At 38.9% G+C, this 24,205-nt stretch overlaps 1 protein-coding gene across 4 annotated transcripts; it reads left to right on the top strand.

Moving 5' to 3' along the window:
- Positions 1–378: 378 nt before the first annotated feature.
- On the top strand, positions 379–24,100 carry LOC143104661 (protein FAM3C). Of its 4 annotated transcripts, none has more exons than XM_076268821.1 (11): positions 379–578; positions 881–981; positions 1,091–1,184; positions 3,155–3,357; positions 3,472–3,567; positions 19,501–19,624; positions 19,729–19,787; positions 20,066–20,107; positions 21,779–21,860; positions 21,959–22,082; positions 22,263–24,100. In XM_076268821.1, exons 4-11 carry the CDS (start codon positions 3,351–3,353, stop codon positions 22,347–22,349), a joined length of 621 nt encoding a protein of 206 aa, XP_076124936.1. In that variant the 5' UTR covers positions 379–578; positions 881–981; positions 1,091–1,184; positions 3,155–3,350; the 3' UTR covers positions 22,350–24,100. The 4 variants fall into 4 exon arrangements, with proteins under 4 accessions (XP_076124936.1, XP_076124938.1, XP_076124937.1 ...); XM_076268822.1 differs by lacking the exon at positions 379–578 and adding an exon at positions 595–777; XM_076268823.1 differs by lacking the exon at positions 1,091–1,184.
- The last annotated feature ends 105 nt before the right edge of the window (positions 24,101–24,205 follow it).

The raw sequence follows: 24,205 nt of genomic DNA, 5'->3' as shown, positions 1-24,205 counted from the left end.
CTGTGTGTTGAGTGTGTTTCACTAATTCACGGATTGGGATAAATGCAGAGACCAAATTTCCCTCACGGGATCAAAAGAGTATAGGCCTATACTTACTTTACTTACCTATACTTGAAGAAATGACTATAAACAGCTAAATAAAACACATAGTCTGTTTATATTTAATGTAATATGTTCATTATGTAACTCGTTTCACAGTAATCAATGCCCAAACAAAGTAGGGTGGCTGTGAAATAATTTGAAATAATTATAGGCCTACTATAGCTTCTTGAAATAGGCCTGTTGAACTGGCCTAAAGCCATACGTAAAAAGGTATCATCAGAGAATGTCTATATCATCCAATTGCTATACACAGCGGCAGTGACGTAGTCAGCCAAACGAGGAAGTAAACAATCATGGCTACTTTTGCATACTCAGAGAAGTCGACAGAAAAACTCATAATATCAGTTTCTTGTGTGTATGTGTTAGCTATTTTCTTGGGCACAGTCGATGCCTTTCCATCGAGTTACCACAGTCTTCAGGATACTTCAAATAGTCGACACCAAAGAGACATTAGCCCGACTGCAACAACTCAACAGGTTGGTGTGTCACATGATACCAAACATGAAAGTGAACTGTAAGTTACTAACTAGTAACTTTCCTTTCCGCCCAGTTAACGTTACCGTTAAGTCAGTAGTTTTAGGAGCGTGAAAATGGAAGTGATTTGTTCGTTGTGGTCAGTTAGTAGCCTATAAGGTTTTGTATAACGTCGTGGGTTACAACCATAAACAGTAAAAGGTTAGGCTACAACAACATGGATTTTTGCAAATGTTTACTATGATTCAATGCAGTTGCCGCCGGGTAGCCTACTGTGGAAAAATAACTATTTTTTACCAACCAGGTCAGGCTTCATCCGGGGGTTGTCGCAGCGGTGGTTATCGTTTCATTAGCTGCATTGGTGGCTGCAATATATATCATTCGGAAATACTGCTTCCCTCAAAAGTAAGACATGCCAGTCATCAAACTTGTGTGTACCACGTCTCTGAACTAATCCGTGACATTATGACTGCCCAATTGTTGAGAGGTATGAAAAGTTATGGTTGGTTTTCAGTGATGCCGTATACAGGTATTCAGTCCTGAGACAGATGGAGGAACAACGCACAAGTGCTACCGAGGAGAGCCGACTATCAGAGGAGTCTGACGAGGTAAACTTGTTTTTGGATATTATGGATTCTGAATCTTGATGAACTTGGAGATTAACTTGCAGATGAGTTTACACAGGCTTTCTTATGTCGTCTCTCAGGACCTCTTGGAGTAGCCACCACCTATGCCTTCACTCCAAATGGTCTCCACTCCACTACTGGCCTTGTTGAATGTGTTCCATTTCATCTGTTCCATTTGACATGATGTAGGCCTACGGTTGACAGGAAACACATGCTCTTGTTACCCCAGCAGCTGGCATTTTGAAAATCACACGGCACTGGTGCTAAATAATGCAAGGCCCACACTTAGACGCAGCCTACACTGAATTGAGGAATTTTAAGAGGTTCAGTATGTTGAAAATACGTAGTTATACGTCTGTGGCTTCAAACGTTTCTGATAACTTCAGGCGCAAAACTTTTCCTCACTTCAATGGAAAAGGTCGCTTTAATAGAAGAAATGAGTATAAGAACAAACCGAGCAGCTCCTGACTATACAAATAAATGATTATTACGTGTGATGGTGTGAGGATTTGTAGTCTTATATAGTGGAGATACAAACTCAGGTGGAATGTACTGTGTCGACGAGTATTAACTGCTGTAGGTGTGTGTGTGTGTGTGTACATGACTCCTACTCAGAATTAAGGTATGTCACCAAGTGAGATATCTCAGGTGTAGGTCACTTGTGCTATATGGTACCCTGTTCACACTTAAAAGTGTGTGACAACCATTTTAAGAGCTTATTGTTGATGCTGGATGATGATTACTTTGGTTTTTGCTACCCACACTCCTGCTTTGCATGAAAGGAATATTACCATTATCAGTGTGACAAAATCAGTCAATATAAATGGGATGGTGAGGGGCACTTGTTTGTGTTTTGTTTTGTTTGGATTTCATCTAAAAGGACTTTGCTGCACTTTTGTTCGGTTTTGTGGTTTATATCTGTGACTCTTAAGAAAAAGTCCAATGTGTTTTTGTTTTTTTTCGCTGATGGAAAACAGTAATCAGATCATTGAAAGCATAAGCTTTGGCTTATGGTTTTAGTCAGTGTCATAATTATTACATATTAAATGATACATAATATGTTACATATTAAATGAGACCATTAGTTTTCATACCAAACACAGTTTTGTAAGAGGGCAAACCTTTATGTTTTTATTGTATACCTCAGTCCACACACACCATTAAACCGCTCAGGGTAATTGTTAGGTTATCAAGTAAACCAAACTAAATATTTTACCTTGTAATAAATTCAAATTGAATATGGATTGACTACTAGATGAAAAATACCTTGTTAAAGAATATAAACCATTAAAGGGAAACTGTACATCAGTAGGCCATTGTAAAAATACTGAATTTTCCTCAACAGTTTATAACGAAAAGAATGTGAAATTTTACCTGTTGTGCAATACTTTTGTCATTTCTCATTATAACACTGCATTGTTGTGACATGGATATACATGATCAATAATGACTATTCACTTCACTGCATTTGCGGTTGATTTTGTTGTTGTTGATTGTTTCTAATATGTGCCTTTGTTGATATTGTCTGATGTGTGCCTAATTGTTACTTATTTTCTCATTTTAACTTTTTAATGTCTCCAATATGTCAATACAAATGCTCCCACTTAATGAATGTTATTTTTAACCCAAGAACCTTGTTGTCAGATTACTGCCTATAGGGGGGGATCAAGGCTAGTAATTGGATCTGTATGTCTGTCGGTGCTCACATAACCCTAATTAGGTCTAATTTACATTTTTCAAGATAATGGTAGAGAGTCACCATATATCGGATCCGAATACTGGATTTTTTTTCTTTTATTTTTTTCAGTTCACATTGTTCTCATTTTCACTGTCTTTAACATTATGAGATTGAAGCCTTCAAAACATTAGTTGCACATCTCAGCCACCAGGAGGCGTAGCATTACTAGGAAATCACAGGTTCACCTCTCTTTCTTGTTTTTTTTTCTCTTTAGAGAAAGTCGATTGGGGGAGGCGTTTAACACACATGTGACTGGTTTGTTTTATGGGAGGTGACTGTTTTGTATCCTTATTGAGCACTATACCCTGGCTTTGAGATCTTTGGAACACCAAACCAACCCATGGCAATTAGTTGCCTAATAAGTTACTTAAGCTAATTTAAGTAAAACAATTAAATATATATATAAGAGTATGAAAGGTAAGAGCACATTTTAAACATTATCCTCTGTTTATAATTGTTATATTTGTCTGTTTAATCATGCAGGAACCTTGTCAATGACAGTTCATATGTGTTTACATGTGTCATTCTCAGGGTTGTACTTAATCACTGGAATATGTTTGGTCCTTTTTATTGCCTGTTGCATGATTTATGTGCAGAAACCTGACTTACGGCCCGTACACCTGCAAGGTATCTGTCTCCATTTGATTACTGCACACTAAAGAAAGATATGACTGTTTTAAATGGCATAGAATAATTGTTTTAGTTTTGTGAACATCTACTGAAATATTTTAAAGTTATTGTTACTTGAATTTCAGTGTTATTATTCCAGGCAAACTAACTAATTTTGGAGCCAAAAATAGAAGTAATTGTAAAATCATTTCTATGAGGTGTCCAGAACAACATACTAAAAGTCCTAAGAAATCCTAGTTGAGGAAATATGTTTAATTCTCATTAATCCCCCAATGGGGCTATTTTATTCCCTTTACTCCTATCAAAACTAGATGTACCGCAGAGCGGTACAAAATATGACCGCCGCCCAGTCCAGCACATTTTTTACACAAAAATAAATCACGCTGAAAGGCCTACATGATTCTAACTGTCTCACTAAATTGCATTATCCACACTCAATTCTCACTGATATCTGCTAGACAACAAGTACCAAAACATGATTAGTTCATAGATTTCACATGTAAAATTCATTTTATACAACCCCACCTCCATCTTGCATGTTCATAATTCTGAGAAATTCTTGAATTGTGTGCATGTACATGTTTATGTTATGTGTGTGTGTGTGTGTGCGTGCTTGTGTGTGTGCCTGCGTATGTGCCTGTGAATGCAAGCGTACATATGTCTACTGTGTGAGTATGTGTCATACGTATGATTACTGTGAATGTATGTGTGTGTGTATATCTGTTTGTGCACATGTGTGCACATGAAATGGGTTAACATGACCCCTGGAGGCAAACATACGGAAAAAAATGGTCATCCTAGTCCCTACAGTTCTCAAGATATTCACAGAGAACTGTGTCTGCCCTATCCTCCTTTCGGGGGGTCCAGTCCAGCGGGGGGGCTACAGATCAAAACGAAAAACGACAGTTCCATGCTATCCATGTGGGGTTACATGCCCACCAAGTTTTGTGTACCCCAGTCTTTCAGTGTCCCGGGAATCCTTGTTGGTGTACGTCACTAAATGTACACATACATTATTTTATTGTAAGGCCCCCCATGAACAAAAGTACACAAAACTTGGCATGCATTCGGAGGGTGTCATAATGATCCTACACTTTTAATTTCGTGCAGTTTTGACCTTGTCAGCCAGAGATATTGTGATGAAAACACCTAATTTTTTGCTTTTTAATTTTTAACTAGGTGGCGCTATACATGAAATAAGTGGTAATGGGATGGGTTGACATGCCCCCTTAAGACCAACATACATAAAAAAGGTGGACCTCCTAGGCCCTACGGTTCTCGAGATATTAACAGAAAACTGTCTCCGGCCACCTACAGGCCAGTTGGTGTATAGTAGTTGGTGTGTGGCCCCCCATGAACAGAATTCCACGAAACTTGGCGTGCATACAGAGGGTGTCATAATGATCCTACACTTCCAATCACAGATACCTGCGATTACAACACCTCATTTTTACTTTTTTGTGTTTAAAGGGGTGGTTCAGGATTTTGGACATAAGACCTAATTTCCAAGTAAGCAAGTGTGATATTTATCAGTGGAGACCGTTTTCAACACGTTTCATCCAGTCCTTCTAATTGCAGAGTTCGCAGGTGCTAGGCTAGCGCAAGTCAACGGTATGTGCTAGCCTGGCACGAAAAACAGTTTTACCCACTCCACAGTACACCCGAGGCAAATAAATTATAACGCCAGACTATCGATGTAAATGTCTGTATTGATACTGTTATTTCTAACGTTATTCTATCCTTGCATTTCAACGATTGCATTACATTTTGAGGGACTAGTTTCTTACCACGACGGAATTATACTTGCTCCGGTTAGTAGTACTGGGCCGAAAAGTAAACAGTAAAGCACACTCCAATGGGGATACTTAGTAGTAGCCTTGGTAATATCAGTCCGCTGCTGAGATGCAAAATGACTACTACCAATTTCAGGGACCAAAGTATAAATATTGCAACGCGATGCGAGGGTAGTTGTATTTCTTACACTATTCTATCAACACAGACATTTACATCGATTGTCTGGAATTTGCCTCGGGTGTACTTTGAAGTGGGTAAGACTGTCTTTAGTGGCAGGCTAGCACATACCGTTGACTTGCGCTAGCCTAGCACCTGCGAACTCTGCAATTACAAGGACTGGATGAAACGCGTTGAAAACGGTCTCCACTGATGAATATCACACTTGCTTACTTGGAAATGAGGTCTTATGTCCAAAATCCTGAACCACCCCTTTAACTAGGTGGCACTATACATGAAATGAGTGGTTATGGAATGGGTTGACATGGGCCCTTGAGATCAACATACAAAAAAAAAAGGTCTTCCTAAACCCTACGGTTCTCGAGATATTCACAGAAAACTGTGTCTGCCCTACCCTCCTTTCGGGGGGTGCAGTCCAGCTGGGGGGGCTACAGATCAAAACGAAAAACGATGGTTCCATGCTATCCATGTGGGGTTACATGCCCACCAAGTTTCGTGTACCCCGGTCTTTCAGTGTCCCGGGAATCATTGACGGAAATTTGGGCATGCGAAAAAACAAAACAAAAAAAAAAAACAATTCTGACTAAAGCTTCGCTGCGCGGCGGTCATAATAAAACTTTATACAATGAACATATCCATGAAAAGTAAATTTTTTGTATTACAAGTTTCTTGTACATTAATCCAATATAGGCTACCCAAAATATACCCGCATAGGCTTAATTTTTTCCTTTACTCCTACCACAATAAAACTTTACACAATGAAAGTCTACATGAAAAGTAAACATTTTGTATTAGAAGTTTCTTTGAAAATGAATTTGAATATGTGAGCAATATACTAATCGAATATGCCCAAAATACACCCTAATGGGCTTATTTTTTCCTTTACGCCTATCACAATCAATTCTCACACAGTGAAAGTATACATGAAAAGTAACATTTTTGTTGTACAAGTTTGTTGGAAAAATCAATTTTAAATATGCAAATGAGCTTAACACTAGGCCTAATTGACTTATGGCAAGTAGAAAAAAAGTTACAAAGATGAAAAACACATAGCAGCTTTGTCCTATAGAAGACCTACTTTTCAAAGTTGGAATAAAGTTTCTACGTGAAACGGTTCAAGCTGAATAGCAAAAACCAAGTCATCAGCGAAAGAAGCCTAGGAAGAACAGAACAGTGCATTTTCATGCACTGTAAAAACAGGGACCAAATAACTAACACATTCATGTCCATTCAAAGTTAACCTATGTATAAACACAATAAATTTGAAGTCTCTTGCCACACTTACCTGGGTCAGGTTGAAGTCCTTGCCACAAAAAGACTTATAGTGACCTTAAAGGAGAATTCCGGTGTGATATTGACCTAAAGTGTGTTGAAACATGATATCGAGTGTGAACGTATGTGTCATAGCTCACCTCGGCTTGTCCCCTGCACTCAGAAATCTGGCGCTAGTTAGCCAATGCTACCAACACAGTGTTTCGTTGTGGTGCCTCGGGCATCGGCCTAGCCATGCAAATAAATCACTGTTTTACACCATTTACGAGGCTCAAAGTAGCTCCATACTTCATTGGTAGACTTCCGAGGGCCTTGACATTTAAAACAAGACATGGAGAACTTTGAAAAAGCACTGGTAGTTTATTTACAAGACGATTTATACAGACAGTACCTTAAGGAATTTTACCGTTCGACGCCATCTTGAATTTAGTCACGATAAGTCGAGCGACGAGTACGAACGAACAGGTATGATAAGGGATCAGATTCCAAAAATAATTCAGTGAAAATGCATGGATTCGGGGGGGGGGGAACTCCATATTTTTTTATTTATTTTTGTTTGAAATATTTTCAAAAGAAAAGACCCCCCCCCCCCCCCCCAATTTTTTTTATCAATGTAGCCTATTTGGAGCTAAGAGCTTTCCACCCGACACGCTATACTGAAGAGCCCCTTGATTAATGCAAAAGTAAGGGGGAAGTTCTATTAGCCTACTGGGTCTGTTTTTTATTCCATCATGACATTCCTAGACACTTAAAATCAAAAGCCGTCTCTGCCAATAGCCTACACTAAAAGTGGATCATGATCGGATCATCTGTTAAGTCAAAACAGATGTCCAGATCAACACAAATGGTTTACAGAACACAAAGTCAAGCCTTCACTATACTCTTTTGATCCCGTGAGGGAAATTTGGTCTCTGCATTTATCCCAATTCGTGAATTAGTGAAACACACTCAGCACACAGTGGACACACAGTGAGGTGAAGCACACACTAATCCCGGCGCAGTGAGCTGTCTGCAACAACAGCGGCACTCAGGGAGCAGTGAGGGGTTAGGTGCCTTCCTACAGGTCGGGGTTCGAACCGGCAACCCTCCGGTTATAAGTCCGAAGCGCTAACCAGTAGGCCATGGCTGCCCTACCACTACTGCCATCTCAGTCCCCTAATCTAAACTCCAGAAAACTTGTGGGGTGAGCTGAAGTGGAGAATGCAGTAGAAAGGCAGTGTTTCCCATACATTGACTAATCAACGGCGGGGCGCCACAAAATAAAAATAGGCCGCCACAGATGAATATATTATGTGTAAAATTTAATTTAATTTAAATTAAATATAAGGTCAAATCCTTGCATTGCCATTGAGCTGCGCTTTTTACGCACGCAGCCTTTCCTTGCCCCGCCCCGCTCTCTCTCATAGCCTGCTGCCACTCCTCTGCATGTGCATAACAAAATATTCACGATTGTTGACGTCTGGCTAAATTGCTATTAAATCCGCTTAGCATCGTGACCATGCTGCGCAAATTTGTTCAAAACTGCTGCATTGAAGTAGCCTAGGCTAGCATTGAAGTGAACTATGCTAAGGTCTTATCACAACATAGTAGGCTACATTGAAGAGACTAAACTAAGTTAAGTTATGAAATAATACAGTATCTCAAAGCTAACGTTAGAATACTGTTTGGATGTCGAATTTAGCATTCTTAGTCTACTTACAGCTGCTTGTCAATTTCATTGAAGGGCTCATTTTATTGACTCTGACACTGAATGTTTGCAAAATCCCGATGTAAATGGAAAAGTGTTTTCCAAAATTCAAAAGTGCTTGTCCCAAGGAGACCCCCGTTGTCAAAGTCAGCTACCGCCACAAATTGAATCCAATTCCGTGGGAAACACTGAAAGGAATCTGGATTATCTGGACTGGAGAATGCAATGTATAGGGATCTCTTGCTGTAGGCTATGGCCTATGTCATGTCACAGGTGAAAACTACAGGATCTGTTTATTGGCCTCTTGATCAGTGGCGTGCACAGACACTTACATGTTGAATGGAATTTGACTTGTGCTGCAATTAGTAAATCAATATACAATAAAGAGACCAAAATGTGTTAATTTATGTTGCCTAACAAAACCTATACAACAGAAAACGTTCGTCTTAACACATAGATTTGCAAAAACGTGATATAGTCCTTGATAAATAACCAGGCTATGAACTCATAAACAAAAGCATTTTGTCACCGTTTCTCATTCACCGTGCTGTGAATACAGCATTAATAGAAAACATAAAAAAAAAACAGTAGGCTACTGCTCCTAACTGAAGAAACGTTTACGTTACTGTAAGGAAGTTATTATTATCATTGTATAACCATTTGTGTAAGCAGAAATATTGTTGTGCTGAGTTCTAAGAACAGAGAGTTCAAGTTAAATGTTGTTGTGCTGAGTTCTAAGAAGTGTGCACCCAGACAGACAGGAACTGCACCCTGTCTCTGTGTGTGTGTGGGTGAGATAAGAGTATGTCACAATGAAGTCCCTATGTCTTGCTTCCTATTTTCTGTGTGCATCTGTACAATAAAAGACACAGCTTTTGGGCTGCAGAGACTGATGGTGTGAGGAATTCTTCCTTACATTAGCAGGCTCTCCTCTTGGTACTAGAGTTTGTGGGCAAAGCCATACTACGTGTTGTGGTTCTTGTATCTATTAGGGGTTTGCACGGCGTGTCATCAGATCTGGACGTTGCCATATTGGAGATACTCGCCTCATTAGAAAGCATTAGGCACTGAAGTAAATCCCTAACATCGTCAAGGAAAATGGTTAATTATTGCCGTGTTTTAGGTTGTACCAATAGGTCAGACTGAGAAAAACATCTGGTGTAGGTATCGACTTCCAAAAGTTATTAAAAAACCAGGGAGAAAGGAGAATAATGCCAGAAGTTATCAGAAGAAGGGGGGCGCTTGTGGTCTTGGTACTTCGTCTCCCTCACCCAACTCATATGGATCTGCGCTGCCAATAAACTGTAATTTCTCGAAACATCGCGCATTTTCTTGTGGTCCAAGTCCTGCCCTATATGCCTTTGCATCTTAGACTCATTTTGATGAGCTTTTCTGTTGTTTAGACACGGCTACAATCACGTAAGATATCCAAAGTGCATAATACTCCATTGTACTTCATTCACCGAGTACCGCCAATATGGCCGCGCGTGCTGGGTTACCATGGTTACCGGCCAAAACGTGACGTCCGTGCAAACCCCTAATATGTTGGGGTTAAATTCCCTGACAGTTACCAACAATGTTAACCACAAACTCAGCTTCACTGCTGCAAACAAAGTTGGCTATATGCTTCGCCATATAACGAACCAGCTAGCCTTGTGATAACAAAATCTTTACCTTTTGTTTAGTCCACTGAAAGTTATCCACATATCAAACGATTAAATACACAGTTATGGAGGAATTATTTTGGGGAAGCAGTTGCACTATATCCCACTTTTGCTGCCTTTAAGCCACTTAAATCCATAGCCTAGATGAGCATTGCGCATTGGCTACATTACAACTTGACGTGATGGTGAAGCTAAATGCCCAAGAAACGTCACGTCATAAAAGTTGTAGGCCTACTAAACGCAAAAACTTAATGACCGCTTGTCCGTGGTGGTGTAGTGCTGCCTAATTGAAATGGGATAGGCGGTTATCTTATATTCGGCTATTAGTGTGGCACATTTATTGGGCTTTTAGACTCTTTTAATTTATTTGATGAGGAACTGATAAAGACTGAGCAGCAGAAAAGTCATAGTATATACATCAATCGTTTATTATTATAATTAGGCTATTGATAGCCTACTATTACTTTACTACTATTACTGTTATTATGACCGCCGCTAGCGAAGCGGTCATATAGGGATTGTCAATGTTTTTTTTTTGTTGTTTTTTTTTTTCCCCGTCATCTACTTCCTGAATTTTTGGTCAACGATACCCGGGACACCGAACCACCGGGGCACATGAAATTTGGTGGGTATGTAGCCCCACTAGACTTTTACGGAAAAATTTCGTTTCGTTCCCGGGGGCCACTCCCTCCCCGTGCTGGGCCCCCCGAACCGCAAAAAAAAAAATTTCCTAAATAACTACCTGAACCGTGGCACTGAGGATGAAGAATCTTTTATGGTATGTTGGTCTCAAGGGCCCACATCAACCTGGCCCATAATCACTCATTGTGCACCCCCCCGGTAAAAAATGAAATGAATCAACTTCATCCAAATAGGTGCTTCAAGATTTTAAAAACAGTACTTTGAAAATTAGATTTTTTGAATGCAAAATGGCACGTTTTCGTAGAATGACCCACATGCGTGAGACTGAGACGCCTGTTTATTTTGTTTTAAGTGCGTGCAGGGTGTGAGAGGGGAATCGACGTGCTTTGATTCCAGCTTGGTAGTTGTAGTCTGTGAAATTAAAAAGCACGTGTGTGTGAAGTATCCAAACACCTTCATTTCATTATGGCTGCTTTAGCAACACACCTTAAGCTACTGTGTAGTGGGTCCCTTTTAGAAGTGGCTACTTCATTCGCGCTTTCCTTGACTCATGGAGCTGCGTGAATTTTATTAAAACTTTTCGCCACGATATGGCAGTTTAAGTCCGCTTGATACTGTAAGGCGTAAGGAGACCGTATAAGCCTACAAAAAAAAAAAGCCTATAAAAATGTAGCTAAGAATGCAATGCAATCAAGCATTTTGGACGATATATTGTCACAAGCTGGCAGAATAGGCAACAGGCCGATGTGCGTTTTATTTGGAGACTGTTTTGCGCGACAAAGACTGAGTTTGCTGCTGATATTCTGGGGATAGGCCTAGCCAATGTACGACTTTTGCCTTTTAATATATTTGCTGCATTAGATCAGTCTTTCTAGAACAGGCAAGGGCTTTCTAGCCTCACGTCAGCAGCGCTGCATCACCCATATAGCCTACATTAAAACAACCAGCGGATTTTGAAAATTGGTCAACAAACTTTGGTGCTGATGGATGGCTGATGGATGATAAGTTTTGCTATGCAGTTATGGTTGAAATAATAGCCCATCAGCGCATCTCTAGTGTGTGTGCCTCTCTCGCTCAGAGGGGAGGGAGAGGCTGAGGGTCGATCCAGCATGGATTCTAAACTCTGTGGTGGATAGGATCTACAATTAGGTGTTAATAATATTACCACGCTAGGTCGAAGTACTCCCAAGTGCTATTGCGCCACACATTGTAGTTCTCATGTTTATTCGCTTGGAAAATCGTCACGTTTCATGTTGTGTGCCCTAACCTTTTTCATCAACTACTCGTGCAACTGTATTTAAGTAGGTAAAACGTGGAGGTGTTTGAATACTGCTATGTGCCTCTCTCTACGGCCACGGCAGAGCCCGCTAGCATAGCAACATGCTAACACATTCGCGCCGCGCGACAGAGCGTTTGAGTGCACCTACCGACGTGGGAGAGGTACGACTCAACTCGTGAAAGTTACGGTAAGAACATATATCACTACTGATTTTGGGTGGCGTGTTCCTTGCCGTATTGATCAGTTAGAGATGAAGCGCCCAAACCTGTGACGTCACATGCAACTGTAGTTTGTTATCACCATGTTACGACAAAAACTCAAAACAATTCAACTGATCCTAAAAATAAGGTATGACCACTTGAAGCAATAGAGGTGACCCCAGTGCCTAACATATGTAAGGCATTAAATTAAGATCCCAATGTGCACCGAGATATATTTTTTCTAAAAAAAAAATCCCATCCCCTCCGCTAAACTCTAGGAACGCAACCACTGTGACCACGATGAGATTACTTTCCCTCCCTATGGGACCTATCTTTAAAAAAAATTTGAACGCCAGTCTATGGCGAAAAAGAAATTATTTTCTGGTCCCGGTTGACTTGTGCCTTGAATTACCCATATGATGTTTGTCAATTTTAAAGACAATTTTTCATGTATAGACATTTGCAGTTTGTTTCGTAACTATTGAATTACAACATTGTGAAAGATCGTAATTCCAACGACTACAAACCCATCAGTCGCGCTGACGTTAGCTCATTCACAGCCACACTAGATTGTACAAGCATACCAGCAACAGGTCTTATTTGGGCTTTCCTTGCCGATGAAAATACCATGAGTCAGAGGATTAAACACATCAGGTAAGTTGTATTCGTCCATAGACTGTACATTAGATACTGTTAAGTGACATAGCAGGCAGCAAGATGCAACCGTTAACTAGCATAACCGCTAATCTTATCGTTTCATTACGTTGTTGACGTACATCGTTCGAGACGAGAGATGTAGCTGCTAGTCCACTGAGTGGATTCGCACAAAACCAACATAACTTTTGAAGTCTATCGAACAACAGTACTTTCTTGACGTGAAAAATTATCTTTTAAATTCACACACATCATATGTGAAATTCGTGGCACAATTCAAACTGGACCAAAAAATAATTGTTATCTCTCCATTAACTCCCGTTCATATTTTTTTGAAAGCTAGGTCCCTTGTAGCAGAAGTAAAACGGAAGTCACTGGGACACTCTATACTTAGAACCGGACCCGCGTCACACAGAGCAGGTTGTTTGCGCCATGCCCCTTTTGAGGGGAAAACATTCCCTCAGAGCCAAAGTGAACCGGTAGACATGCCGAAAAGTTGCAGGTGGGTTAGGCTACAGCTTTGCTGGCAAATAAATATTAGCCTAGTTATTAAATATTTATCAAATTATAATATCGTTCATTAGTCTTCAAAAGACAAACAACTAACGTTACACCAAAAATGAATCAGACCAAAGAAAACAGAAATCTAGGCTAACACTTAACGCAGGGATTAAAGTGAAAAAAAATCGTTTGACTGAACTTTTTTCAGGCCATAAGTCATACATTCTTCATATATACCTATAGAGATAGCACCCCTTTTGCGGTCGCGACCTATTGGTTTTTAATGTACAAAAAGATGCAAACAGCAAAGTAAAGGGAGTATTCGCCTTATTCACACGACGGCCATTGTTTAAACCAAAACGAGGCTACAGGGTACACTTACTATATAATTAATGCCACCTACAGGCAGTGTTGGGCAAGTTACTTCAAAATCGTCAAAGTAATTTGTTACATTATAATATTACTGTCTCTGAATTGTAAGGCATTACACTACTATTGTATTACTTTTAAGTTACTTTTACCAAAATATCTAGAAATATGGATTTGGAATTCTAAATGCAGTTTATTATGCTCAATGCAGCTCATTGCACTTCTAATGGAGGGCGATGTGGTATAACATAATGACTAAGCTAGGCTTAAGGCTAACAACAGTAGAATGCAATAGGCGCAGTGATGGCTCACGATGCAATACAAGGAACAATCATAGCCAGAATTTTGTTAAAAGCAGACAAAAGGTCGAAGTCTGGTCAATTGTGATAGAAATGCTGTAACTTTAGGCTTAGGCCTACTCATTAAAATCAACAGAGAGCCCACTACCTGTATATTGTAACCCAAAACTTGTCAAGATAGGCTACGCAGTGCCACTGCTGGCCATTTTGGTGCCCTAACTGGTGAAATACAGTATTAATCAGTATGTCATCATATGGTCAACTATAAAGATGTAGGCTAATCTGCCTGTTCCCAGGGATGGGTAGTATTTCTGAAACATGTAATATGTAATTCAAATACAAAATAGTATTTTGTCATTTGTATTTTATTTGGTTGAAGGAAATGGCTCTGTATTTTGTATCAAAATACTTCATTGGTGTGTATTTTTGTATTTTAGAAATACTGCAAAATACTATATGTGAAACACACTAAAAAAAGTAGATACTACACACAGGTGTAATGAATAATTGGTAATTAGGCAACAATGGTTTATTTTTATCGCAATCAGCTAATGTGAGAACAGCTGTGTTCAAAGACACTAACAGCTTTTCAGTGACGGCTATTGTTGAAGCATCAGCTCTGGTCTGAAGCACTGGTGTGAAGTCGTACGCAAGTAAAGATGAGCAAGTTTACCTGTGCAAGTTCACATAAGGGCACCGACAAAGGCAACCATGTCCTATTGTCTCCATGCCAATCTTTAACAGAAAAAATGTCAGATATCTCAATGAACCACAATGACATCAATAGATGGTAAGGTGTTGAGTGTGTTTGAATTCCCTTCCTTGTAGCATCCATTTCTGCATTCTACAGTGGGGACAAGTTCACCTTGTTTAATTAAATAACAATTCTATTTCCTTATTAGCTGCATACTTGAGGTTGGAGATATTAAGGTATATCAAGTTTCTCACATACTGGAACTTCAAGATACATAGCCTTATGATTTTCTTATTCAGTTCTGCACTGGACTTGAATTACGAAATTCGGCACAGATACACAATTATGATTTTGGCCTATTGATTATAATGTGGTTAATTGTAAGCTATGTCAGTCGTTTTGGATAAGCATCAGCTAGTTGACTAAATGTAAATGTAAATTCTTGAATTATTCTTCTGATCACACTACATGAACTTGCATACGGTATACTATTTGGTATGACGGGCCAAATTGTATTGTTTTTTACTATATAGTTTTAATAGGCTAAATGTTTGGGGATATTAAAAAGCTTTTTTTGCAGTGCTTTCATACTTCCTTGAAAAAAGTATTTTGAGTATTTTCTAAATACAAAAATACAGTATTTTATTTTGATACATAATATGGTTACTGTATTTTGTAGTTTATTTTGATACATTAAAAATGAGGGTATTAGGTATTTTATTTTGAAATACATTCTGATGTATTTTTGCCCATCCCTGCCTGTTCCCAGCATCAGAACACTTTGCGATGGTTAGCGTGTCGTAATTCAAGTCCAGTGCAGAACTGAATAAGAAAATCATAAGGCTATGTATCTTGAAGTTCCAGTATGTGAGAAACTTGATATGCCTTAATATCTCCAACCTCAAGTATGCAGCTAATAAGGAAATAGAATTGTTATTTAATTAAACAAGGTGAACTTGTCCCCACTGTAGAATGCAGAAATGGATGCTACAAGGAAGGGAATTCAAACACACTCAACACCTTACCATCTATTGATGTCATTGTGGTTCATTGAGATATCTGACATTTTTTCTGTTAAAGATTGGCATGGAGACAATAGGACATGGTTGCCTTTGTCGGTGCCCTTATGTGAACTTGCACAGGTAAACTTGCTCATCTTTACTTGCGTACGACTTCACACCAGTGCTTCAGACCAGAGCTGATGCTTCAACAATAGCCGTCACTGAAAAGCTGTTAGCTGTTCTCACATTAGCTGATTGCGATAAAAATAAACCATTGTTGCCTAATTACCAATTATTCATTACACCTGTGTGTAGTATCTACTTTTTTTAGTGTGTTTCACATATAGTATTTTGCAGTATTTCTAAAATACAAAAATACACACCAATAAAGTATTTTGATACAAAATACAGAGCCATTTCCTTCAACCAAATAAAATACAAATGACAAAATACTATTTTGTATTTGAAATACATATTACATGTTTCAGAAATACTACCCATCCCTGGGAACAGGCAGATTAGCCTACATCTTTATAGTTGACCATATGATGACATACTTGGGTTAATACTGTATTTCACCAGTTAGGGCACCAAAATGGCCAGCAGTGGCACTGCGTAGCCTATCTTGACAAGTTTTGGGTTACAATATACAGGTAGTGGGCTCTCTGTTGATTTTAATGAGTAGGCCTAAGCCTAAAGTTACAGCATTTCTATCACAATTGACCAGACTTCGACCTTTTGTCTGCTTTTAACAAAATTCTGGCTATGATTGTTCCTTGTATTGCATCATGAGCCATCACTGCGCCTATTGCATTCTACTGTTAGCCTTAAGCCTAGCTCAGTCATGTTATACCCCATCGCCCTCCATTAGAAGGAATGAGCTGCATTGAGCATAATAAACTGCATTTAGAATTCCAAATCCATATTTCTAGATATTTTGGTAAAAGTAACTTAAAAGTAATACAATAGTAGTGTAATGCCTTACAATTCAAAGACAGTAATATTATAATGTAACAAATTACTTTGAAATGACAGTAATAAGTAATACATAATACATTACGATTTTGAAGTAACTTGCCAAACACTGCCCCTGGCACTTTCATTTCTTTACACCATGGCTTGTTAGTTCTCCCCCATTTCCAACAGCTGCCCATCTCCATTTATTTTTTAGCTTTTGACACCTGCCTTCCTTTAGCAACAACGCATCCATGACAGCTAGTGGCCTTGCCAAATAGACGCAAATTACGCTAATATGCGAGGTTCTGGTAGGCATACTGGTTATGGTTTTGTGCTATAAATTAATAATATTTTTTAGCAAAGTTTTAAGTTGACTATTTTGATTGCATGGTTATTTTTTGTCAACATACACTCACAACCTACTGTCGTTATAAGTGAGGCCTAAAGCAAAATAGGCTACAAGGCTGCCTGTGCGTCACAAACACGACTGACCCCCTTACTAAACAGTTCGCGATGAAGACAATATTATTATTATTTTATGTTAACACGCTGTCAAAACCTTCCGTTGCAAATTGTGAAAAACATTGTTGTACATGTCATAACAGACGGGATAATACATTGCATACGGTTTATATTGCGTCGCTTTACACATAATGTTAGTTGCATTGATTAAAAACTGTAACAATAATAGTAGCCTACATGGGGTGGCATAGCAGGCTATCTGTTCAAGTCATAGGTGACACCCAAAATGAATGACCTCCCCTGACAAGAGTTCGCGATAGTAAGAAATTGTCTACATTGATGCACGGAAAGAACAGCCTAGGCCTACGCTTCTTCTCCGAATTCGCACATAGAGCTCACAATATCATATCCAAAAAAGTTAAACGGATTTGCCAACCTCATCAGCTGTCTCGATTGTGTCACTATAATCCAACTTTTAGACCGTTATTAGTCCTCCATATGTGTTCTTTTTTTTAAAGCAAACGCCCCAGGCCAACGAGACAAGCGTGTAGCTAACATAAACAAAGCGGAACTCATGGCTGATGTAGGCTAGGCTATCTTCTTGAGCAGTCACTGATTGAGACACAGAAAGTTCTCAAGAACACTATTAGCAGCTAGGTCTTTAAACATTTATCATCACACACATTAATTCATCGGACCTAATATTTGTAGTTGCCTTAAAAAAAGGAAAGGAAAAGAAAAGGTGATAGCCGCCCCCCCCCCTCCTATTTTTTTTTCTCATCGGATCTGCATCGATCTCAAATATGACATTTCTAAAATCAAATTGACGGAAATCCGTCCTACGACGGAGAACTTTAATCCTTGTTAACGGCTATGACAGAAATTATCATATCTCGGAATTATCTAACTAACATACTTTACATCTGAGCCTGTGAGTCAACTACACTACATTAAAATTCAAATATGAAGGCAAAAATACAGGAAAACAATTTAGTTACTTACCTGGAGACTCGATGAGATAGGCTACGAGTAAATGTCCGGGTATGACTGAGTGGGGTTGTTGCACCACTTCGTACTCGGGAGACTGAAGGGACATGTTTTTTATATTAATTGAATTAAGCTTTTGTAGGTATCTTTCACGGTCAACGACCGGCAAAGTGGTTATGTATTGAGTGGTCATATTGATTTCTGGTATTTTTTGTTATTATTTACTCCTGCGATTTCTGTACGAATTACGTTTATTGACCCTAATTTGCGTTGGGGTTAATGAGAGGGGTTGTTTGTTTTCCCCCCGAAAGGGGCGGGAACGTTTGTCACGAGTCAAGTTCCCGGATGTGCCGGTCTAACGTATATGGCTCTGCTCTGCATTAAGATAACATATGGAATGTTAAAAAGGAAGTCGTCCCCTTAGAATTATAGGGTTCTATCTACGTTCTGAGTAGTTCTGAGATATTGAGCTTCAAAGTCTTAGAATTCCATAGACTTATACTGATAAGTGGAACAAACCTCTTCAGATATAATGTCCAAAAATGTATACAACTACAAGAAACACCTCACCTCATCTTCTTAAGGTGTCACAGAATAAGATTATGTAAATAACTAAATTTTGACAAAAATGTCAGATAGAACCTTATAATTCTAAGGGAACGAAGTCTTGTGGGGCCAACTATGATGCTGATAATGGAACTCTCTTGAAAGGGTCCATAGTTCTGTTATTTGGTCTGCAGCAGGCAATTCTTACAATGTTGCAAACAAACTTTGGTCCAGGTCCAGTTCGTTTTCACACACAAATTATTTCTAGGCGGACGTGGGTATTGAGCAGACAGCTCCCTCAGGTCTTTCTTCCGACTATTTCGTTGTAGGCTAGGCTACCCCACAAAAAATACTTGTAGCCTACTTCTGAATAGGCCTAGCCTGCTTCTGTATTTTTAAAAGCAAGTACTTCAGTACTTCAACTTAAGTAAAAAGTAATATTTGACTATAGCCTACTTCCACTTAAGTAAAGGAATTGTGTAGTACTTCGTCCACCTCTGCACATGATAGGAATGTGGTATGGACATGTTATGTCCTCCACTCCACTCTGAGTTCATTAGAACTGCTGTCATGGTAACAGGTGTATAGGTTGGGAAACACATAGTTGGAAGTTGGAGAAGTCATGCAGAAGTACTTCACTGCTCAGCAAAATAAAAGATACTCTCCAGATGCATGGATTAAAATATGATGCTGTTGTTTCGTCCTGATTTTCATTTTTGTATTTTCATTTGACTTGTTCTTCCAGGCAATGTAAATCCAATCTTGAAATGCCCCTCACATAAAGGCTGCACCTTCGACCAGTTTGCATTTTACATCAGGAGTGGGGTGGCTAATGTGGTGCCACCAAAGATCTGCTTTCAAGGCAAAGTGTAGGCTTACATATTGCACTACTACTAGTGACATTTCTATTATCATATGGGTTCCTAGGGTGACTTTTTGTAAAGACATTAACACAACTTTTTGTTTCTCTTAGCATCATAAGTGCAGCAAATATGAACACAGGCCCAGGTTTAAACATTGCGCTGTTGGATAGTGAGTGCCTTAGATTCCCTTCTCTATAAATTACGTGAATCCTATTTGCTGTGCATTCAATTGTCCGAAGATTGGTGTTTCCACTGTAATGGTCATCACCCGTTACTGTGTGTTGTTAATTAAATATAATCTAGTAAATAAAATAGTAATCCAGATTTCAGTTGATTATCACAGTTAATATACTATCTGCCCTTCACCTCTGTTTTTATGATTATCCTAGTTGAGGCACACAAAACTTCTGCAACTTGCTGAAATTCAGTCATTTCTGTTTTCCTTAGATAAAACTGGCAACGTTGTGAGCAGTGAGTTCCACTTCCAAGGTACTAATGCTTTTTTCTATCTGCTTTCTTTATCATCAATATACGTAAAGGGAATGCAATTGTCCCATACAAATTGATGAACAGATGTTCATGTTTTCTTTTTTGAAATAGTGTTTAATAGTCTTACATAGCCCTGTTATTCCCCTTTTTGTGTTATTCTATCTAATCTAACTTAGTCACGTCAACACAGTGCATTTCCCACCCGCATTAAATTCAAAATATAGCAACAACCAAAACAACCATCAGTATTTATCTGTATGTCATCTAGTTATCTACTTACTATTGACTTCTAACATGGTTTCAAGCCCCTTACCTGTGAACATAATATAAAAATGGCAACAGGTGAATAAATCGTGCTCACTCCAATCTCTATCAGCTATGCATCTGAATAGCGCAGGAGTGAAGCACAGTTGACGTTCCCATAGAGGTCATAGGTCAGAAAGTACTTTTCAAAAATAAATAGTTTACCCTTGTTCTATTATTTATACAGGTTAGTAATCTTTCTTTTCCTAATCCATTCTACTATTTGTAATTTTACCATTTCTACTGTCATGAACAAACAATCAACATTTTTAACAAAAACAATATTTGCGGTTGCTACATGTGACCTGCAAACTTTACAAAATGACCAGATTGCATTGTCAGTTCAACTTGTATTCAGTGATCAAATTATAATAAGCTGTCCTTGTAAGGTCTGTCTCGTGGTCAATGCGTGAGACTTGAGAGATCCCTGCACTGATAGGACATCTTGTATCTCTGTGAACCCCACAGACAAAAAGCAGTGAAATGCATTCAGCGCACAAGAATTTAGCTATCAGGCCAATTGGAAATGTGTGTGGGTTAGTTATGACGAAGAATTTCTCTATTTTTAAAAAAAAATAATAATATTAATTATATATATAGAACAAAATTATTCATACCCCTGGCAAATATTGATTTAATGTTGATTTTCTCTTGACCAATATGTTTGTTATGTTTGTTCTAACTGAAAATGACACTGCCACATAGCTAAAGGTAAGACAATGTGGTATAAACATGGAATAAAAAAAAAAGGGTTTTCATCTTTTTTTAAAATTTTTATGGAAAAACAGTGGGATGAGTCAAAGAGGAGAATGCACAAGTGTGGACTTAGGAATCTGGACAATCTGGGGAGATGTTGTAAAGACGAATGGTCTTAAATCCCTTGCTTTGTATTCTCCAACTTTATGGGGTGTCATAGGAGAAGCTGTTTTATTGGAAAAGGGAGGCTTAAGAAGGTATTACAAGCAGGGGTGCCAATATGTGAGCAACACGTTTTTGTTAAAAATATTTATTTCTTTATGAGATTTTCCTTTTTCTCAAAATAAATGTACTTCCCTTCATTTGTTTCATTGTGAGATTATTATAAATCACCAACAGATTATTTTTCATACCGTTTTTGTCAACTTTAGCAGAGGTGCCAATAATTCTGGAGGGCACTGTACATGAAGCAACTTCTTGAGCAATGTCGCTGGAGCAACCACATAACTGGTTCCACTAAAGTTCAATGGGAAATTGGCAAACCAGCAATACTCAAAACAGCAGTATTGCCCAGCATTGTTCAAAAAAGTAGCTTGTGTATCATTAGCTTTAGAATTAACATTTAGCAATATCAATTAGTACTGGTAATCATCGTCACTTTTGTTCCTAAAGGATCAGATTTGCTGGACTTTCTGAGAGGAATTATGCCGGGACATATCATACTCATCGCTTCATATGACAATCCAGCATCCATGCAAGTTCTATACTCTTATTTCTTTTTGCTAATTCTCTCTAACTTACAACCATGCAATTATTCTGTGTTAAAATGATCAATTTCTTGTCGTTTCTAAGGCTGACAGGTGAAATCCGTGAGATCTTTATGGGACTTGGAAGCTCCATTATTCAAAGAGTAGGAACTTGTGATAGTTGGGTCTTTGCGGTTCAGAAGGGTTCGAAAGAAAGGCCATTTGAAAAGGTACATTTCTCATTTTTCAATTATTTCATTAGTTTCATATCAAGCCTTCTAAAGCCATTGTATTCATTGATCTCTGTAATCACATCAGTTTTTTTCTGAGATGTTTTTGTTGCCTGTTTAATAGGCTGCCAGTTAGTTCATTATTTCATTATCATGATCTTCATCTTCACTGCATTGCAGTACATTCCTAATGATGAGAAGACCAACACATACAAGGAGTGGCCCGACTATATAGAACTGTCAGGATGCCTTTCCAAGAGGATCTGACAGAACTTCCCTTTGGTGACGCCAACATCTATTATAGCTTCCAAGCATCCACCAAAATAAACTGAAATGGACATTGTTTACAAACTTGCAAAATGATGAGTGCAAAAGAAATGTGAAAAATACAAAAAAAGAACGCGCACATCCAGATTCAAACAGTTGCTGGACCTGAATACTTCAGAAATAAAAAATGACGTTAGTCCGCACACTGAAAACTCCTTCTTTATAAAAAAGATTTTAATCACCACATGTGACGTTTCGGGCTGAATGCCCTTCCTCAGACATGAAGACAGCAAGAAGACAAGGCACATACACACACCAATCAAAAAGTCATCTGACAAATCACCTGTTACAGGTTATTATCTTAAAGTGCAAAGTGTCCATTAAAGTGCAAAGTATCCATTAAAGTGCAAGTGCAGACAAAGTCACATGACAATACTGTGTACTGTACATAGTGCCCCAGACAATCTTAAAGTGGTGATAAAATACAGGCACAGTTAAGCAAAAAAGCCACAGCTTATATCACAGTAACATGACCTAGCTTAAGAAGTCACAGTGACATGGCCTATCTTAACAGAGTAATGATGAAATACAAGCCCAGAAGAGAAAAAACAAGCGAACAGGCCACAGCTTATACATCACAGTGATGTGACCTAGCTTAGGAAATCACAGTAACATGGCCTAGCTTGAGAGAGCAATGATCTGATACAGTTAGACCCAATCAGTGACATACAAACAATAAAGTACAGAGAGCCTCTGATAAATATTAGGCCTATTTGAGCCTACAAAAAAGGTTGCAGATCAAATTCCTCATTCATTCCTTTGGGGGCTAGTGTGTCAAGCGTATATATCCAGAAGGCCTCCCTCTTTAGTAATAGCGTATTGATGTCACCCCCCTAGTGGGTGATTTGACTACTTCGATCCCCCAGTAGCAAAGTGTGGACAGATTGTGGGGGTTGAGGGTGAAATGAACTGCTACAGGGCTTTTGGAGTCATGATTTCTTATGTTGGATCTATGTTCAGATATTCTGATTTTCAATGGCCGAGTGGTCTTGCCAATATAGGCAAGACCACACGGACATTTCAGCATGTAAATGACATTCCGTGTGGTACAAGTGATAATGTCTTTGATAGCAAAAGACTTCCCTGTATGAGGATGGCTGAAACAGTTCATTTTGTGTGTGAAATTGCATTGTGTGCATCGGCCACATCTATAATTCCCAGGGGGCACTGCTTGTAAGAAGTTGGTTGGAGTTACTGGTGGAAGGTGGGCCCTCACCAGAGAATTACGCAAGTTGGGTGGTCTTTTGAAAACTACCCGTGGGGCAGAAGTGAAAACGTTTAATCCTGGATCAGATTCAATGATATGCCAGTACCTATTGATGATGGATTGAATCTCTTTTCCAATAGGGGAATATTGCACAATACAGTTTACTTGAGGTCTTGTTTTTTGTACTCTGCTGTGTTGAAGACATTCTGCTTGAGAAACAGAATCAAAACGACTTTGATCCAGTCTAATTTGTATTGTCTCTGTGCAAACCACTTCTCCAACTCCGCAGCTTGTGTCAGATAGTCCTCATCAGTGCTACAGATGCGGCGAATACGACTAAATTGAGAAATCGGAAGGGCCCTCTTAAGAGCAGTCGGGTGGAAAGACTGGCCGTGTAGAATCGAGTTTCTGTCTGTACTCTTCCTATACAAATTAGAGCCAAGTGTGGTACCATCTATGTATATTAAAATATCCAAGAAATTCATTTTTTGTGTGCTGTATTCCATGGTAAATCGAAGTTGTTGGGTATTTGTGTTAATGAACTGATGAAATTGTCCTAGTTCAACTTCAGACCCTTTCCACACAAAGA

The sequence above is a fragment of the Alosa pseudoharengus genome, unplaced genomic scaffold (genome assembly GCF_046254945.1).
Source record: "Alosa pseudoharengus isolate Yale_2024_CS ecotype anadromous, Long Island Sound unplaced genomic scaffold, YU_APseudo_1.1 YU_APseudo_1.1_scf_5, whole genome shotgun sequence".
In the NCBI taxonomy this organism is placed as follows: Eukaryota; Metazoa; Chordata; class Actinopteri; order Clupeiformes; family Clupeidae; genus Alosa; species Alosa pseudoharengus.
This window is presented reverse-complemented; position numbering and strand designations above follow the sequence as displayed.